This window comes from Acinonyx jubatus, chromosome B2 (genome assembly GCF_027475565.1).
Source record: "Acinonyx jubatus isolate Ajub_Pintada_27869175 chromosome B2, VMU_Ajub_asm_v1.0, whole genome shotgun sequence".
NCBI classification, from domain to species: domain Eukaryota; kingdom Metazoa; phylum Chordata; class Mammalia; order Carnivora; family Felidae; genus Acinonyx; species Acinonyx jubatus.
In genome coordinates this window covers 121327134-121346785 of record NC_069385.1, presented here as the reverse complement: position 1 = coordinate 121346785, position 19652 = coordinate 121327134, and the positions used below count along the sequence as shown (strand labels likewise).

Here is a 19652-nt window from a genome sequence, read left to right as displayed (position 1 = left end):
TCTGCTTCTGGCAGGGTAGCCTTAATTTGGTTCTCCAGCCTTCCTGGCCATCCTACCTATTATACCCAAAGCAACCACATTTGGCTTGTGTTGCTTACAACCACAGCCCCTGATGTAGGCCTTTCAACCCATACAAAATGCACATATGCAAATGAGCTGCACAGACCTTCAGGCAAGTCACAGACTAGCAAAGTCCTATCCACCCTGTAAACAGCAGCACCATTGGCACTCCCAGAATCAGTTAGAGATCACTCTGACAAGAGATTCCTCCCTTCTCTGGACTCTATTAGCACCCCATTAAACACTTACTTCTACTCCTTAATAGCTCCCCAATTTATTTGCTCCTCTTGAAACTTCTGTTTAGTACATTTGTTCAGCTTCCTCTAGCTTATTGTAACAGCTGCCTAAAGATCTCCCTACCTCTGGACTTGTCCCTCAAAAGGAATCCTCAAACTCCCCTCTAAGGTGCAAAGTTGAGTATGTAACTCTTCAGATTAAAACCTTCTCAGGGTTCCAAGTATCTATCACCATGAAACCTAAATCTGGCACTTCAAGAGAGACCTTCACGAACTCAGGTTGCTATGTCTTCAGCCACAGCCCCATGCATGCTTTTTACCCAAACTTCCCCATAGCTTTGTGACCACACAAAGATGCAGAGCGGGACCCCCAATTCCAGCATCCAGGTTTTAAGGGAAACAGCCCAATTTTCAACTGTTATCAACTATATAAAAAAAAAACCCACCTTAAATATTGGGAGGGAGAAGCACAGGGGCCAGTGTTGGAGGAGAGTGGCATCCCTTTGGGATGCCAGAGCAGAGTGCTGGCAGAGGAAGGCTTAAATTTACCAAAATCAAACAGCCAATTTACTAAAAATAATTTAAGATGCACTTTTTTTGCATGCATTTAAACTTTTATGATTTAATTTTTTCAAGTTTTTATTTAAATTTCAGTTAACATACAGCATAATATTAGTTTCAGGTGTAGAATTTAGTGATTCATCACTTATTATATACAACTCCTGGTGCTCATCACAATAAGTGCTCTCCTTAACATCCATCATCTGTTTAACCCATCCCCCTGCCCACCTCCTTTCCAGCAATCCTCAGTTTGTTCACTAGAGTTAAGAGTCCGTTTGCTGGTCTGCCTCCTTTCCCACCCCCCTCCATGTTTATCTGTTTTGTTTCTTAAATTCTACATATGCAAAGAGGTGACAGAGCTATTTCAGTCAACTTTTAACTCCATTTTCAAGACCAGGAGAGTAAACTAGTGTTTCAAGGGCTGTAAATAGAAAGTGAATAGCTCAATCCCAGTTTCTTTAGTTTCTTCCATATAGAATTACACAACAAGATAAAGGAAGGCTACACGACTGGCCATCGGCAGAAAGAGAAATTAGTTTTGTTTTCAAGAAAAATAAAAACCCCATGAATATTTAAACTTTTACTCCAGTCAGCTTCGTAATTCAAACTTGAAACTCAAAACATTTGACCCATCCACTTGTTGCTGGTAATCCTTAAGTACAGATAAAGAGAAAAATGAAATACAATCATTTTCCAGCATAAAGATGACTTGTAGAGGAGATCATGGAGGAGCAGAATGTTCATCTGGAACAAAGTGGCTGATCAATCAGTCAATTCATGAAGTCTGAGCTCAAGCCAGAAGCAAGAACGCAAAGCACATGAAAATCATTACCACCTGGAAGGAAAGAAAAGCATAGACCAAGGAAAGAAGTGTGTATATGCAGTTTGGGAATGTTCTATGACTCTAAAATAATAAGAACTAGATTGGTCCTAATCATTTTTGGGCCTCCTGGAAAATAATTGTTCTTTCCCTCTTCTGAGAATGGTCTTCCTCATTGTTCACCTGGGTGGCTCCTTGTCATTTAGATACTCCATGAGATGACAGCTCCTGAGATGGTCAGCTTTCCTGACCACTAAACTCCCTGACACCCTTCATCACACCACTCTGTTATTTTCTTTATCTTATTTATCAGAACTTAAAATTATTTTATTATTTGCTTGCTTTTTTGATTGACCTTGAAGGAGGTCTCTATTGTGTTTCCTACTCTGTCTCAAAAGCCTGCCACAGAGTCTGGCACATGAAGAGATAATAAAAGGTGATGGAGCATAGCATGAACTGCAAGAGAAGATGCTCTCTGGCACTACACTAGTCAAAAAAGATTCTTGTTTTCTGATAAAAGACTGTCTGCAAATAGAAAATGAAGGCAGACTCTTGCAGAAATACTTTGAGACCATGCTAAATATTTTCCATGGTTAATGGATCCTCTTCATCAATATTGTTCACACCCACACTATACTAACACTGGCCATACAGAAATACATAAAACCAAATCCTTAGCCACAAAAAAAAGCACTTATGAACAAAATAATACTACTTCTAAGGCAGTAAATATTTTGAGTTTATTTTTTAAACATTTCTCTTAGTGCTTCAGGATGCCATGGAGTCTAAGAACACCACCCAAACAGATTTAAGAGAGAAAATTCCCGATCAGGCAGCAGTACAAGGTCGTGGGGGGTAGGAGAATCTTAATTCTTCCCAAGTCAGAAATTTCTGGGTTTCAAAGCCAGGAGTAAGTGAGAGAGTTTTGGTGGATTCTCAGAAGGGTTAAATTTCACACACTTTCTTAATGCCATTTGGCCATGGACTTAACCAGTTTGCATTTACAAAAGGAAGAAACTGAGAATACTCTCGTATGCACTTAGAACATTGCCTTAAGCATCTTTCCTTCAATACAAAATAAAAATATAATGTTGAAAAGAAAAAATATCCAGAAGGTAGTACAGAGGACCAAAGACAGAGATTACCAGCATAGAGCAGTTTTTATCTGTACAGGCTGTGTACATGGTATATTCACCTCCTGCAGAGGTACTCCTCTTGTAAGCTGCCTGGGGCCAGGTGGCAGGGTCTTCTTGTCTTTGACAAGAAGCCCAGTACAGGCTCTAGCACAGTGCTTTGACAACAGCAGGTGTTCAATAATATAATATGATGAACAGGGGGATGAACAGATGAATAAATTATGAAGGTGGCCAAGTCAGGTGCTGTCACATGGAAACAGTGGCACTCATAGCACAAGGATGTCTAACCTTCCAGCCCCTTACTATACAAAAACAGAGCTTCTCAACTTTTAAGGCCCTATTACACCTTTTGATAACAATCTAGTCCTAAGTCACACACACCTTCTCCTCTGAGTGGAGAAGCCTAGGCCAGTGGCTCTCAATGGGGGATGATTTTGCCCTCCAGGAGACACCTGGAAATACCTGAAGACATTTTTGGTTGTCACAATGGGGGAAGGGGGCAACTGGCACCAAGTGGGTGGAAGGCCTGGAATGTTGGTAAACCTCCTACAATGCATAGGACAGCCCCCACAACAAAAATTGATCCTGTCCAAAATGTTAATAGTGTAGAAGTTGAGGAACCCTGCCATATGCTTAAGGAGGCATATTCATGTCTTTGATCTTTTCCCCTTGAACTAAACTCCTTTCTCAACTATACTCCCTTATCTTCCTAAGCAGAATACAGCTATCCTAAACCAATGTTATCACTATAACGATTAATGGGACAAATCTAAGAACACTGATAGCAGTGCATATTTGTACTTTACAGTTTGCAGGAAAGTCTTCTAATAAATTCTCATTTGCTTCTCTCAAGAATCTTGGTAGTATCTGGGGGAGGTATCATCATATTTGTTTTAGAGCAAATAAAACTAGATAAGCTAACCACCGTCTCTATGAATTGAAGGAGGTAAAAAAATTGAAGCTCAGAAACAGTAAGTGACTTGTTCAAGATCACACTCATGAAGCAGCAGAGTGGTAGAAATACCCCAAATCAGGCTTTGTGATAGCCCTACCCCTCTGTCTTTTACCACGGTGGTGGCCCAATGGAAATACAATGTGAGCCACACGTTATTTAAAATTTTCTAGTAGTCACATAAAAAGTAAAAAGAAGCAGATGAAATCAATTTTTATAATATATTTTACTTAACTGAAATATATTCAGAATATATATTCATAATATTTATAATATACAACATACAAACTTATTTCTGTAACCAATATGTAAAATTATTCATAGAATGGTTTACAATTTTTGTACTGTCTGGTGTGTATTTTAAACTTAAATCACATCTCATTTGCAGTTAGCCACATTTTATTTTTTAAAATCTTTTAAAAATATATTTATCTATGTATTTTGAGAGAGAGAGAGAGAAAGAGAGAGTGCATGCATGCAAGCGGGAGGAGGGACAGAGAAAGAGGGAGACAGAGGATCCAAGCAGGCTCTGTGCTGAGAGCAAAGCAAAAGAAAACTTAGGAACTAAACAATGTAGATTTTCTTACGACTGCTCCAAGAATAGCAGTTTTTATTTATATTCCATGTCCTCATGGAAGATGTTCTCATCAATACATTCCTGTCTCTTGTGTGGTAAACATCATGTCTCAGTTAGGTGGACACAGCATATTACACAGGCAATTTAAGGGAATGAGGCTTCTGTGTTCTGGCCAGTTAAAGATGTGAGGATGTAGAGAAAGAGAACACAGCATTTGTGATCTATTAGTTTTGAGCCTTATGTCATGTGCCTATAGCATATAAAATCTAACCCTGACTATAACCCCGGGAGGTCTGTCTTTTCCTCTTTGTGGGAAATGGACCATCAGAGAGATTAAGTAACATGACTAAATTCCTAATGCTAGGTTTGGAACCTAGTTTCCATTGATTGTGAAGGTAGTTAGTGGAGGTCTTTTCTTTGTGCTAGGATGGCAGTTTATCCCGAGTGAATTCTAAAGACTCTGAAAAATAACTTGATAAAGCTCCCCAGAGCTCCAAATTAATTGCAAAATAGGAAAAGTCATCTTTTCTTTTCCTTCATGTTTGAGATTCATAAAAGAAGGAGAGAAAGGCAGGCAACTAAAACGATTCCCAAATAGATTCTCTGAATTGGCCAAAACTGTAATCACTAATGAGTTTATGGTGTGTCAGGCCCTATTTCGAGATTTTACCATACAGAGCAACTCATCTGATCTTCACCATAACCCCATGAAGTGCTATTGTTTTCATCCCTGTTTTATAGATGAGGTGCACAGAGGATAAATCACCTACCCAAAGTCACCCAGCTGGTAAGTGGAAGAGCCTGGACTCAAAGCCAGGTGTCTGGCTCATAGCTACAATGCAGAGTGCCTCACTAAGATGCTAAAGATCAATCTAGTAAACATCTATAGTGAGATTAGAGTTAAACTAAATAGCCTGTTGCATGAAAATGTCATGTTTCTGTAGAGTCTTTGAAAATTCCCAGTTGATTCAAAGCTCTTTCAAGGGTCTGAACCTCCTACTCTTTTGGGTGAGGACCTATGATGGAAACTCCTATACCGTCTTATTAATTTTAAGTACTATAATGTCCCATTACAAACAAAAATCTAGTCTCTCTAACTGAGCAGTATGTCAGAGAAATCCACTCTAAATGCTTCTCCAAGTGCATGTTTTTATCTCAACCTGAATTACTCATCTAAACGTGGGATAAAGAAAGCACTACCATTATAGGTAGGATGTGAGGACCCTCTGGTTCTGACACCTTAACCCCTGACTGACTGCCAGGGTTGGTTTACTTCATTCAGAACCCAGCTGCCCAAGCTGACTGCCTCTTTTTTCCTCACTGCTCTGTGTCCTCCAAAAGCATCCTGCCTTGTGGAAATCAAGCTGTCCATGGATTTCATAGGAAACTCACTTGTGACAATGGAGGCAAACACCTCCGTTGGTTCAATTGCTGGTCTATACCAAAGGTTCTATGAAAAACCTTTGTGTCATTTACCATTATACTCTCCCTCTGCCCTTACAACTAGCACAGCACAGCAAGTTAGATATAATGGCTCTGTTTACAATACAAGATGGTTAAGATAATAACAACAAGAAATGTATTACTTCTTCAAAAGATAAAAATCATGACTATGACTGTTTTTGCTGAAAAGCCTTAAATTAATTTTGAACATTCAGGCAATTATTGGTATTATGTTCTTTGACTTATAATATTAAAATACTACAAATTAAATGCTGAAAAAGGTGGAGAGTGAAGAAGTCAAGTGGAAAAAAACTAGAAAGAACTAAAGAAAAGCTAAGGTATGACTACAACTAGTGGGAAGGCAAAAAGAGACCACAAATTTAAGGAAGCACCTTTATTGTCGTTTTCATTTAACAAGCAGAAGGCTCATGGTGCTGATGAATTTCAGTGCTAATGGGGACATAATGCAAGTATGTACCCAAGAGAGAAATAGCCTGTTTCCAATCTTGATCACTGCCCCCCTCCCCCAACACACACACACACTCACACACACACATACATATACACAAGGAATACAATTTTGGTTACCAAAAGCCTCAGATATGCAGCCCTAAATCATACAGTAGTTCTTCCATAAACTGTGTCTGCAGAACACAATAAACATGAAACAGGCAGGTGAAAAAACTTAACTGGGTACACAGGATTATGCCTGACTGAACTCTTCTTCCCAACCTTGAGTTCTAATACTCCCCCATCCCACTTCACACTCTAGCTGAAAGAACCAAACCACTGCTGACCCCAGTGCACAAAGAAAAAAAGAAAAGAAAGACAGCCACTTTGTTATACCCACCGACTATGAAAGCTGAGTCTGTGTGGAGATGTGGGTGTGTGGAATACAATGGAGGCAGATCATTTAAAGGCCTATGAAGAGGTACTTATCTTTGGTGAGGACTTTTAAAAGTTTTCTAAGTCTCTCCTTTAAACCAGTAGTACCAGATCACAAAATCCTTAACCTTGTGGGTGACATGAACCCCAGGCAACTCTCAACTACGGGCTAAAACCTGGTATCTTCCATTGTCAGGAAAAACACAACCTGAGAAGGGGGTTCTGGGGAAACTGGAGAGTAGAGGGTGGGGGGCAAAACAGAGACAAAAAGAAGAGACCAATACGGATTTTCTGTGAGGCAAAATCAGCACAAACAGCCAAACAGGTTGCCCTTGCTGCAGAAGCCATATTAATCCAGGATAAACCAAATCTGAATCTGTTTTCTCAACAACTCCCTCCCCTGCCAGGTAACACCTCAGGACTTAGGTCTCTGTCAACTTCTTTGTCCACATGAAGAAAAAAAGAAGAAGAAGAATATGGGAGAAACAGGAATTAAATAGCTACTCTAGTTTACTAATAATGTGGGTGGTGATGCTTCAAGAGTCGACTCTGGGAGAGAAGGGGAAGGGAGAAAAAGAAACCACAACCCCTCTGAGCTCAGCTGAGGTCTCCGCCGAACAAGTGTCAACGCTTTTAAAGAGCACGGCTTGCTCTCAGTCGCAGAGCACACAGAATGGCAGGGTAGGTGCGGAAGACTGCTTACCCAGAAGCCCGCAGGAAGCTGGAGACGGGGGCACCTCAAAAACAAAAACATCGCGAGCACCACCACAGGCGCGCCGCCCCGCCCTCCCGCTCCCACCAGGGGAAAGCGCACCCGGTGTCAAAGTCGCTGTGGAACAGAACCTGACCAGACAGGTCGGAGCGAGAGCAGGGCACTCGTCGAGGGCTCTCTCCTTGCCCAGCAAACACCAGCCTCGGGGAAGGCTGAAAAGTGTAAGCAAAACCAGAACAAATGAAAGAAAGACACGTTACCTTGTTCATCCCATTCCCCATGGTGGCTGAATGCGAACTCTAGCACCCTTGGTAATGAGGTCGCAGGCTCACTAAAGGCATATTACAACACGAGGAGGAAGGAGCAGGTGGGGCGGGCTGGGGAGGAGGCCCTGGGGAAGAATTTCGTGCTCGCAGTATAAACAACAATAATAATAATCAGGGAGATCCAGGCCACTGGGTTTGCTCCAGGGAGCCGGCCTGGACTCTAAGGCTTTCCGCTCGTCCGACCCGGACTTCCCGGACGAGCAGAGCAGAGGCACTGGCGCCCTTGCCGGGAAATGGTCTTACTTTGCCAGTGCACGCCCCTTGGGCGCCCCAGCGCCCCTCCCTGGCCGGACCGGCTCCCTGGGACTTGTAGTCTGGCTTCGGGCAGCGGCAACCGCTCGCTCCGCCCCGCGCGGCCTACAGCTCCTTGGCGGCGGGAGCCGAAACCCAAAGCGCACGCGCAGCGCAAGCCTCGGGGGCTGCTGCGGCGCGCGTTCCGGGAGGTAGACTGAAGGGCGGGGGCGGGGTCTGGTGGTCGCGCAGGCACCGCCTCTACCCGGCCGCAGCGCGTCTCTAGGCCAGGTCCCCCGAGATCCGGGTCACCAAAACTCCCGCAGACCTTTTCCCCTGGGGCGACTCGGGGGGCCTGTTACCAGTAGTCACCACCCTGCCTCGACTCCCTCGGTGAATCAGGTGCTAACCTTGGTCTTCGCGGCTCCCCTGCCTGGGTTTTCTGAGTGCGACAGATTTAGGCCCGGGTTGGGGGATTCCTATGGCCCTGCCCCACCCACGGAGACCGAGAAGGCTCACCCGGTGGGAAAAGGTGGGCTCAATGACTCATCTCTGGGATGACTTAACCTCCCTACCCTGGGGGAGCAGATGGCGGGATTTCAGACCTCTTACCGTGGCTTTGGACGACTTGTGTGTGCCCATCTTCAGATTGTAAACTGACTGTAGTAGGGTGCATAGTTGTGTTAATATAATTGCTTCTGGAAAGCCCCTGTCCTTGCTATGCAACGTAGTAATGTCTGCATTATGATTCTGTCTAGAGTGGAACACTTTCTAAGCTGTAGCAGAATTGTTTTGAGAATTCTGTCACCCCTACTAAACTCTTAATTTTCTTCCCTGGGGATGAAATCCTTGAGGTAGAGGTTTCTCAGTTTTATTGGTATATCTTCAGCAATGCTCTGCACACAATAGGTGCTTAAATGTTTGTTAAATGAACATATGCATCAATCTAATATGGCCAGGCTCACCCCTGATGACCTCATTTAAGCTGCTCCTTCTTGCTCACAAAGTTACAGCCACACTGGCTTTCTGTGTGCCTCTTGAACTTGCCAGGCTGAACCTTGCACTCTATATGGACTGTGCCCCCTACACAGACCTAGCTCTTTGCAAAGCTGGCTCTGGTCTCAGCCTAAGTGTCACCTTCTCAAAGAGGCTTTTCCTGACCACCCAATCTAAAGTAGATCTTTCAAGTCACTGTCATATTACCTTATATTATTTTCTTCACAGCACTTAACATAATTGGACATTATCATATTTGTTTTCTTACATTTTATCTGTCTCACTAGAAAGCAGCTTCCAGATGAAAAGGACTTGGTGTCATTCATTACTATAGTCATGTGGCCTGAGACAATACCTGGCACGAAATAGGGATTCCATAGATATTTGCTGAATAAATTAATGAATTCTAGGGGACTGAGAAGACAGCAGTTATATTCTGAGGGATGCTGATACTTTGAAAAGAACTTCCAGATTCCATCTGAGCCATTTTTCTCCTTATATTCCATATCTTCTGGGCAATAGCAGGGACCAGAACCCCACATGTAGGAAACCCCCACTCAGTGTACACCCAAACTGGCTCCCATAGGTTGGATAGAACCCAGATCAGGCATCATCCTTCCTAACCCTTGCTTCTGGAGTTTTCCTTCTCTACCACCTTCACCTCTCCTCTCCACCTTCTAGTCACTTGGAAGTCACTCCTCTCCCTCTGCTCCTCACAATCGCTATTTTTACTGACTTCCTGCTCATCAATAACAAAGCATGGTTAACGGACTGCCTGGGGAATCCCAACAACAACCTTTGTTCCTAAATCTCAGAGTGATCTTGGGCAAGATAATCAACTTTTCTGAACATTTTATTTCTCCTTAAAATGAGAGCATTTGACTGAATTTTTGAAGATACTATCTAGCAATAAATGAACTACTTCTTTTTCCCTCTACTTTACTGATGTTGTTGTTCTGGGAGTCAGATGAACTTTGAAGAACACAACCAGTTCATAAGTTGGTATTTTCCCATAAATGGCAGATCCATACCCAATCCTTCTTCTATAATCTATTTGGAATATTTCCTTTCTCTTATTCATTTCTTACAACCTCTCCTAGGCTCAGAACCTGCAATGATTATCACCTAACAGTCAAAAAGGGTGCACTGCCCTGTATTCAGTGTGGCCCCACAAGATCCACATGCCCAGAACTCATTTCACAATTGCAAGTTTTTATTTTTGGTTAAATGAGAAAAGAGGAGGCCATTAACATCAGAAATCAGAAGAATCAGATTTTTAAAATATATTCTTGTGCGTTTGTGAGGGGGGAGGGGAGACTATCTGCCTGCACTCCCCCATCCTACCATAGAACCTAACCCTATTTCTCTTCATCAGCACACAATAATTAACAGTTTGTCATATCTTGCAAGTTTGGGGCTAAAGAAATGGAAAAGGGAAAGTCTTATCCAATTTGGCCACACATCCTGGTTTTCTCTCTTTTCATTTTCGTAGCAACACTTCAGAGATTTTCAGGTTCAGTTTTCATGCTGAACAGGTGACCTTCCCATTTCCAAGTGCCTTCCTGTCTTCTTTTATTCTTTATAGTTCCTGATTATAGAAAGAAGGGAAGATAGAAGACTCCTAGATGAAGCTGGCAAGTTTCACATCTAAAGTAGAAACTATTCATTTACATTCTCTCTCATAAAATTTTTAAGTCATCATAAGCCTAGAGGAATTTCATTCCATGTAAGTTTTTTACTTCCACTTTCCTTCTTGTCATTTTCCTGTCTCTCAACACAATCAAAACCACAAATTTTGGTAATGACTCCAAATAAGTAAAGCCTTCACATGTGCACAAGAGAGGAGTAGTCTATTAAGCTGAGTCTGTACACATGTGGTGAAGGACAACCAGTTAATGGTGTTATTTAGTGAGTAATAACTGAACATTAAGGTAGTAGTACGCAAAAGCCCACAAGCAGAAGCTCAATCATTATAGTCAACCAAATCATTAGGAGTGTTACTGATATTTTGAGAGAATTGAGATAAACCTCTGCCCAAGTGAAAAGGAATTATGTAATCTTCCTTGGTCTTCCTTGGTCCAGACTTTCTCAACCTCAGCACTGCTGATATTTGGGGTTGGATTTTTTTTTTTTTTTTTTGCTTGTGGGGCTATCCTGTGCATTGGAGGCTATTTAGGAATACCCTTGGTCTCTATTACTATATGTCAGTAGCATTCCCTCAGTTGTGACAATCAGAAATATCTCTAGTCCTTGGAGAGCAAAAGGCACTTTCTGCCATTATCATCTGAATGATGGGGCCACAAGGATGAGATCTTTTAGAGATGAAATCTCTTTCTTTCTGTCACTCTTCCTCTCTCTCTCTCTTTCTCTCACTTTATAACAAGTTAAATCTATACTATTAGATAATGTTAATCCTCTACAGAATTCTTAGGCTATGCTGTAAAACAAGAACAATCTAAGAACAAGAAGTTGAGATGAAGAACTAATATAACCAAAGCATTACTGAAAGTAAAAGCAAGCTAAGAAATTGTGGAGAGAAGAAAGATGGAGCCTAGGACTACTAAGCAAGAGCACAAAACATTTTCTTTGTTTCTCCAAAACTGTCCAGAAAGAGGGTACCCAGTTGACTGTTTGGGGTCAACCTCATCCTGACCATAAGGGTAGGCTCCTCAATGACTTCAACCTTTAAAAGGCCACCAATTTCCAGCCCTCCAAGTAGTCTTCTGATTATGAACTTGGTGTCCTCCTTCCCCTTATGAGGTTCGGAGAGCCCAGACCTCAGAGCACAAGCATTTGGTGAGATCAGGGAAGAACAGTTAGAGGAATGGGCGTGCAGGTAGGTAAGCAGGGCAGAGAGATGGGGTTGGAGAAAATGGGAGGAGGCCAGTGGAGAGATGCTATCAGACATAGTTGGGAGCCAATAAAGTCTGCTACATGTAGAGTTCTTGGGAGGGGTGGCAGAGGTAAGGCCAGTGTTGGAGGAATGGGGTTATCAAGGAGTTTATAGAGTGGACTATCAGGCAAAGGAGGTTCCTAAAAATCAAGTAGAAGGTGACACTATTTTCAGCTTACAAGTCATAACATGGATGCATGTGTATTGTGAGTACACCTAACTTCCAAAATTCTAAGCTTCATGAGGGCAGGGACTTGTCATCAATCTTTGTATCTAGTACCTATAATAGCTCCTAGTATGTGGGGAAACTGTCAGATTTTTTTTTAACTAAAGAGAGAAAACAGCTGGGACGTTTTTGCATTTGTCATGTGAGGTTCAAGAATAATTCATTCTTTTATATACTAGATACTCTATCAATACCTCATCTACCTGTTTTTCCTTTTTTAGAATAGTTTCCATGTGGGATAGCTCTTTGTACTCTGTACTCTTGTACTCTGTCGCTTGAGTTGCAGCCATAGCTGTAGTTGGTGGAGCCCAGTACTTTCTGTAGTTTTGCCCTTGATATCATGTTGTTCTTTGAGCTTTGATTAAGAAACCATTCCTGGTTTATGAATATCCATCTTTCAGGTTGGCTATGGTTATTTTCCTTGTGTGCAATTGACCTATGTTCTTCCCTATATCTGCCAAGAAAGGTCTATCTGAGACAACAAACAGGTTCTTTAAAATCTTCCATTGTCTAGGGGATCCTGGGTGTCTCAGTCAGTTAATCCAACTCTTGATTTCAGCTAAAGCCATGGCCTCACGGTTCATGAGATTAAGCCCCGCATATCAGGCTCTGTGCTAACAACATGGAGCTTACTTGGGATTCTCTCTCTCCCTCTCTCTGTGCCTCTTTCTCTCTCAAAATAAATAAACATTAAAAAATAATTTGCATGATTTAAAAAAGAAAGCTTTTTCATGGTTGATGATCCAAGCCCAAAGCTACTAAAATCTGAACTACTAATGTCTTTTTAGATTCACTAGAATATTCATCTTTTTAATTTGCCTGACAGTACTGGTATAAAATATAGCTTGGGCCTTGCTTTCTTACCCTAATTCACCTGGGCATGAAGAGATACACCAGGAGCTCTGACCAGTTACCTTCTATGTAGTACTATGTTAATGGATTCTAAATCTTCATAAAACCTGATTCAAAATGACCACATACCCTTATATCTAGTGGGGAGTGGGATGGTCCCTAAATGTTGCTGGTCAGAGTTCCCATCTGTCCACATTTATGACACCTGCATGGGCAGCCACCCTCTTAAAGGCACACTTCTGCTTCTTAATATGCCTGCAGGGCCCTAGGGCAGCCCGGAAGTGAAGATATAAAGGAAGATGGCAAGGGAAGCCCCAGCTCTGAGGAATGATTGGGCAAGAGCAGTCCTCCTTAGCAAACATAACATCCATCTGCTAAATGTTCCTTTAGAGTTTTTCTCCAGTGAAAAGCTGTGTGTTGGTAAGTTTTGTTTGTTTTTTACCCTTTTGTGTGAAACAGAAATTGAACTATATCTGAAGATACTTAAAATGTCTGGGTAGGGGGCTGGAGAGAGGAGGGGGTTTCCTCAGAGAATGGAATGTCCCAAAAGAAATTTCACTTATCATGAGAGGGGAAGTCCATTTCATATGACATAATGGTGTCATTATTTAACACTCTATTGGATTTTACATTAGATAATATTGATCATTATTTTGATTAGTCATTCATCATTAAAACCCCATGAATTATGAGAAAACCGTCATACATAAAGAGCTGCTCAGGCTAGACTACAGACCAGGATTATCTTCTTTCTTATCCACACCAAAGTGAGGATGTTTTCTCACTGAAAACCTGTTCTCCCGGAGACTACCTTCCTCTTCACCACCCAAACTACCCCCAACCCCCAGCCAAGAAGATCTCACCTAGAGCCACATTGTGTTATTCAAAGACCATTACTTTTCAAGTGCTGGTCACACCTGTGTGCCTTTTCTATGCAGTGTTTCAACTTCAGATCTGTGCAAATGACTAACACAAGAACCACAGCTGCAGAGAAGTTCAAGCTGTCATAGCATTCAGTTCAGAGGAAGTTAAGGTATATTTCTCTTTGACTACTCATACATCCAGTAACCCCTAAAAAGGGCAAGAAAGTCAAAAGGCAAAGCGACCCCTGCTTCACTGATACACAACTTGCATACTGTACATACTAGAACAAGGTCACAATCTGAAAACATTTATATTTGGCTTTATAATGACATCAGTTCATTCCCTATTCTGCTCCAAAATCTAAGGAAGTGCTTATTTTACCTCTCTTGTAATTAAAGGGTCCGTGATGGTGCTTTTTCCCTATTAAAGGCATAGTTCATCTCGAAGGTGATATGAAATCGGTCTCTATTTTGTGACTTTTAAATGGCAGTTCCTCTTTTTGCTTCGTAAGGTTTTTGTGGGCAGCCTAACAGGTGGACAAGTACAGTGATGGGTAGAAAGATAGCTAGATAACTGATATATAAGACAGTGTGATATGTGGATATTTTCTTTGTTTAATATGAAATTTATTGTCAAATTGGTTTCCATACAACACCCAGTGCTCATCCCAACAGGTGCCCTCCTCCATGCCCATCACCCACTTTCCCCTCCCTCCCACCTCCCCCATCAACCCTCAGTTTATTCTCAGTCTTTAAGAGTCTCTTATGGTTTGGCTCCTTTCCTCTCTGTAACTTTTTTCCCCCTTCGCCTCCACCATGGTCTTCTGTTAAATTTCTCAAGATCCACAGAAGAGTGAAAACATATGGTATCTGTCTTTCTCTGTATGACTTATTTCACTTAGCATAACACTTTCCAGTTCTATCTGTGTTGCTACAAAAGGCCATATTTCATTATTTCTCATTGCCAAGTAGTGTTCCATTGTGTAAATAAACCACAATTTCTTTCTCCATTCATCAGTTGATGGACATTTAGGCTCTTTCCATAATTTGGCTATTGTTGAGAGTGCTGCTATAAACATTGGGGTACAAGTGCCCCTATGCATCAGCGCTCCTGTATCCCTTGGGTAAATTCCTAGCAGTGCTATTGCTGGGTCATAGGGTAGATTTTTTTAATTTTTTGAGGAACCTCCACACTGCTTTCCAGAGCAGCTGCACCAGTGTGTATTCCCACCAACAGTGCAAGAGGGTTCTGATTTCTCCACATCCTCTCCAGCATCCATAGTCTCCTAATTTGTTCATTTTAGCCACTCTGACTTGCATGAGGCTATATCTCAGTGTGGTGTTGATTTGTATTTCCCTGATGAGGAGCGACGTTGAGCATCTTTTCATGTGTCTGTTGGCCATCTGGATGTCTTCTTTAGAGAAGTGTCTATTCATGTCTCCTTCCCACTTCCTCACCGGATTATTTGTTTTTCAGGTGTGGAGTTTGGTGAGTTCTTTATAGATTTTGGATACTAGCCCTTTGTCCGATATGTCATTTGCAAATATCTTTTCCCATTCCATCAGTTGCCTTTTAGTTTTGTTGATTGTCTCCTTTGCAGTGCAGAAGCTTTTTATCTTCATGATGTCCCAATAGTTCATTTTTGCTTTTAATTCCCTTGCCTTTGGAGATGTGTCAAGTAAGAAATTGCTGTGGCTGAGGTCAGAGAGGTTTTTTCCTGCTTTCTCCTCTAGGGTTTTGATGGTTTCCTGTCTCACATTCAGGTCCTTTATCCATTTTGAGTTTACTTTTGTGAGTGCTGTAAGAAAGTGGTCTAGTTCCATTCTTCTGCATGTTGCTGTCCAGTACTCCCAGCACCATTTGTTAAAGAGACTGTCTTTTTTCCATTGGATATTCTTTCCTGCTTTGTGAAATATTAGTTGGCCATACTTTTGTGGGTCCAATTCTGGAGTGTCTATTCTATTCCATTGGTCTATGTGTCTGTTTTTGTGCCAATACCATGCTGTCTTGATGATTACAGCTTTGTAGTAGAGGCTAACGTCTGGGATTGTGATGCCTCCTGCTTTGGTTTTCTTCTTCAATATTGCTTTGGCTATTTGGGGTCTTTTCTGGTTCCATACAAATTTTAGGATTGCTTGTTCTAGTTTCAAGAAGAATGCTGGTGCAATTTTGATTGGGATTGCATTGAATGTGTAGATTGCCTAAGCACCCACACACTTCCAAAACTCAAACAGGAAGAAATAGAAAATTTGAACAGACCCATAACCAGTGAAGAAATTGAATCAGTTATCAAAAATCTCCCAACAAATAAGAGTCCAGGAACAGATGGCTTCCCTGGGGAATTCTACCAGATATTTAAAGCAGAGATAATACCTATCTTTTTCAAGCTGTTCCAAAAAATAGAAAGGAAAGGAAAACTTCCAGACCCATTCTGTGAAGCCAACATTACTTTGCTTCCCAAACCAGACAGAGACTCAGAAAAAAAGAAAACTACAGGCCAATATCCCTGATGAATATGGATGCAAAAATTCTCACCAAGATACTAGCAAATCAAATTCAACAGCATATAAAAAGAATTATTCACCATGATCAAGTGGGATTCATTCCTGGGCTGCAGGGCTGGTTCAATATTTGCAAATCAATCAATGTGATACATCACATTAATAAAAGATAAGATCCATATGATTCTGTCAATCCATGCAGAAAAGCATTTGACAAAATTCAACATCCTTTCTTAATTAAAACCCTCAAGAAAGTTGGGATAGAAGTAACATACTTAAACATCATAACAGCCATTTATGAAAAGCCCACAGCTAATATCATCCTCAATGGGGAAAAACTGAGAGCTTTTTCCCTGAGATCAGGAACACGACAGGGATGTCCACTCTCACCGATGTTGTTTAACATAGTGTTGGAAGTGCTAGCATCAGCATTCAGACAACAAAAGGAAATCAAAGGCATCCAAGTTGGCAAAGATGAAGTCAAACTTTCACTTTTTGCAGATGACATGATACTGTACATGGAAACCCAACAGACTCCACCAAAAGTCTGCTGGTACTGATACATGAATTCAGCAAAGTCTCAGGATACAAAATCAATGTACAGAAATCAGTTGCATTCTTATACGCTAATAATGAAGCAACAGAAAGGCAAATAAAGAAACTGATCCCATTCACAATTGCACCAAGAATCATGAAATACCTAGGAATAAACCTAACCAAAGATGTAAAAGATCTGTATGCTGAAACTATAGAAAGCTTATGAAGGAAATTGAAGAAGATACAAAGAAATGGAAAAACATTTTGTGCTCATGGATTGGAAGAATAAATATTGTTATGTGGATATTTTCAATACATTCTCACTGCAATAATTTTTAAGATATGGCCAATTTAAAATGAACTTTTGCTTTTTAAAATCTGTTTTTGTTCAAGTCATAATAACCAAGCAAATGGGGAGGACGCTCTCCTCATTGTGGTTATTTTATTCAAATCATGGTATGAACCCTCTTTTTGTATAAAAGTATGTTTGTGGGTTTTTCTTTTCTTGAGTAATAGCAACTCTAGAACTTCAGGATGAGTCTAAGTGTTGATTCTAATTGCCAGAATTGCATAGCTGTCTGTCTTAGGGCTTCAGAGGTAAAATGTCTAATTAACTGATTGCAGAACTACCTTGAAACAGACCATGCTTGCTTCCAGTTATTAAATGTACTCGTTTTGTGGACTTAAGATAATAATCCCTTAGCCCTCTTTACCTATTTCCTAAAGAAATATATGGTTTTTGTTTGCATTAGTCACTTTCTGTTCTTTTTAAATTTGTAGAATTTCTTATTTCTAATATATTTAGTCATCACATAAAAAGAGGGGAAAATTTGGTTGTCTGAGTAGGTATAAAGCATCTGTCATGTGAGGTGACCAGCTTGTCCCAGTTTCCCCAGGATTTTGCTGCTTTTAAGACTGAAAGTCTTGTGTCCCCAGAAGCCTTTTAAGTCCTGGGCAAGCCAGAACAGCCCGTTACCCTACAGCTATGATGTATTTCGGGGAAATAAGAATTCATTTGAAATGAGAACAAATACTTATCATTTAAGCATCTTCTTCTTTATTTAAAAATAGTCTATGTGTTTTATGTTGAAAAGGAGCAGCTGCCTCCCATCACTAAGCAGGGCCAGGCTGTTTTTAGCTCTGAAAGCTGCACAAAAGGCAAGAACTGGGATTTCCTAAAGGTTTGTAATGGGCAATCGATACTTTCCAGAGGGAAATATTGGCTGAAGAGAAGCCAATGTTAGTATTTCTCCCTGGAGAAAAATATATTTTTATTTTTCCCCAAATAAGTCAAGAGTTGTGTTAGGTTCCATTTGAATATTTTCCTAGAAACTATTTCAGAATAACTATGAGAACCTAATATATTTTCCTTATGATATTAAATTGAAGATATCATAATGCTTGAAAGAATGAGTAATTATTTCAAAGGAAATGGACAGTCTTCTAAAAGTGGTTATATTTTCATAAAGTGGAGGGTTTGGGTACATAAATCTATTAACGAATCATCTTCTTCCACTTCTTAAATCCCCTCACTTCCTACTGTCCCTGAGTCCAATTAATGCTCTCCAGGTAACATGGTCTTGGATGTCCTCATGCACGTTCCCCATCCAAGAATTGAGGTGGCTTATTTATTTATTCAACCAACATTTATTGAAAACTTATATACTAGGCATTGTGTTAGATGCTCAGGATACAGAAATATAAACAAAACTTCCCCACACTTAAATGTTTTTTTAATGTTTATTTAATTTTGAGACAGAGAGCACGAGCAAGGAAGGGACAGAGAGAGAGGGAGACACAGAATTGGAAGCAGGCTGCAGGCTCTGAGATGTCAGCACAGAACCCGACACAGGGCTTGAACTCACGAGCTGTGAGATCATGACCTGAGCCAAAGTCGGATGCTTAACTGACTGAGCCACCCAGGCACCCCAAAACTGCCCCCATGCTTAACTCACATTTATTTACTAAGCCCATGGGAAAGGTCTTACATGTAAATAATTTCCATGTAATGTGGTATAATTGAGTTTGTAAAATTTGCTTTGGGACCTTACAGAAAGGACTGATGGCACTGTCTTAGCTGGCTCTTACATTTCCTTATTTCTGGTATGCAGGTTCTTTACAAATACATACATTCATGCGTGTTTCAAGCACAATGATTTTGGTTATTTAGAGCCAGTAATATAAGATTGACCTGTCTTAATGCCACATTCTGAAATTCTTGGTTCATAAGGTGTCATTTCCAAAAGTGTGATATTATAGGAAGTGATGCATATGCTTTATGTCTAAACATAATAAGGGCAGTGTCAAAATGTGCTCTTCCTTCGAAGCCAAACTAATTATAGTGGCTTCCCACCTCTCACCAATTCCCACCTTCTCACCTTGTCCTTTATCATATTCTTACAGGTAACATCTTTAAGGGAAGACTTTGAACTTCATAGAATTTGCAAATAAATAAAAGCAGCTTAATTATATACATATATATATATATATATATATATATATATATATATATATATGTTTACATACATACATACATAAATACAGGTATATAGGGTATATAGGTTTGGGAAATATTTAGCCTTGTGAAGGGAAGCCTTTTTTCCTATACGTTTTGAGGAAAACCTGGCCTCAAGAGATAGACGGTTGACAATGAGCCAAATCAGCAAATCATATTTGGTATATACTAAAGAAAATTGAATTGTAGAACTCAAAGGGCCTTTGAATATCATCAGATTCTAGTCTAAGACATTTGGCAACTCAGGTATCAAAACATTAAATGATTTTCTTAGGGCTACACAGATAAGCAGTAGCAGAAATTATTTGCTGTTCCAGGTTCCCCTCTCA

At 40.7% G+C, this 19652-nt stretch overlaps 1 protein-coding gene and 1 long non-coding RNA gene across 8 annotated transcripts in view; one reads left to right on the top strand and one right to left on the bottom strand.

Annotated features, from left to right (window-relative positions):
- Window positions 1-8035, bottom strand: part of DUSP22 (dual specificity phosphatase 22) — a 72050-nt gene extending 64015 nt beyond the window's left edge. For 2 of the 5 annotated variants that reach the window (XR_008298670.1, XM_053223063.1), the window contains exon 1: window positions 7374-7622. Coding sequence is in view for 4 of the 5 variants with exons in the window: in XM_053223063.1 (XP_053079038.1) it covers window positions 7374-7424 (51 nt within the window). In the remaining variant the exon portion in view is untranslated. The other 3 variants (XM_053223064.1, XM_027040157.2, XM_053223065.1) reach the window with 2 other exon arrangements.
- A 23-nt stretch (window positions 8036-8058) lies between these two features.
- Window positions 8059-19205, top strand: LOC113593872 (uncharacterized). 3 transcript variants are annotated; one of them, XR_003414234.2, is made up of 4 exons: window positions 8059-8471; window positions 13168-13326; window positions 13845-13939; window positions 16237-19205. It is a non-coding gene; the product is annotated as an uncharacterized LOC113593872 (long non-coding RNA). The 3 variants fall into 3 exon arrangements; XR_008298671.1 differs by lacking the exon at window positions 16237-19205 and having other exon boundaries at window positions 8069-8471; window positions 13845-15558; XR_008298672.1 differs by lacking the exon at window positions 16237-19205 and having other exon boundaries at window positions 8094-8341; window positions 13845-15558.
- Window positions 19206-19652: the final 447 nt, after the last annotated feature.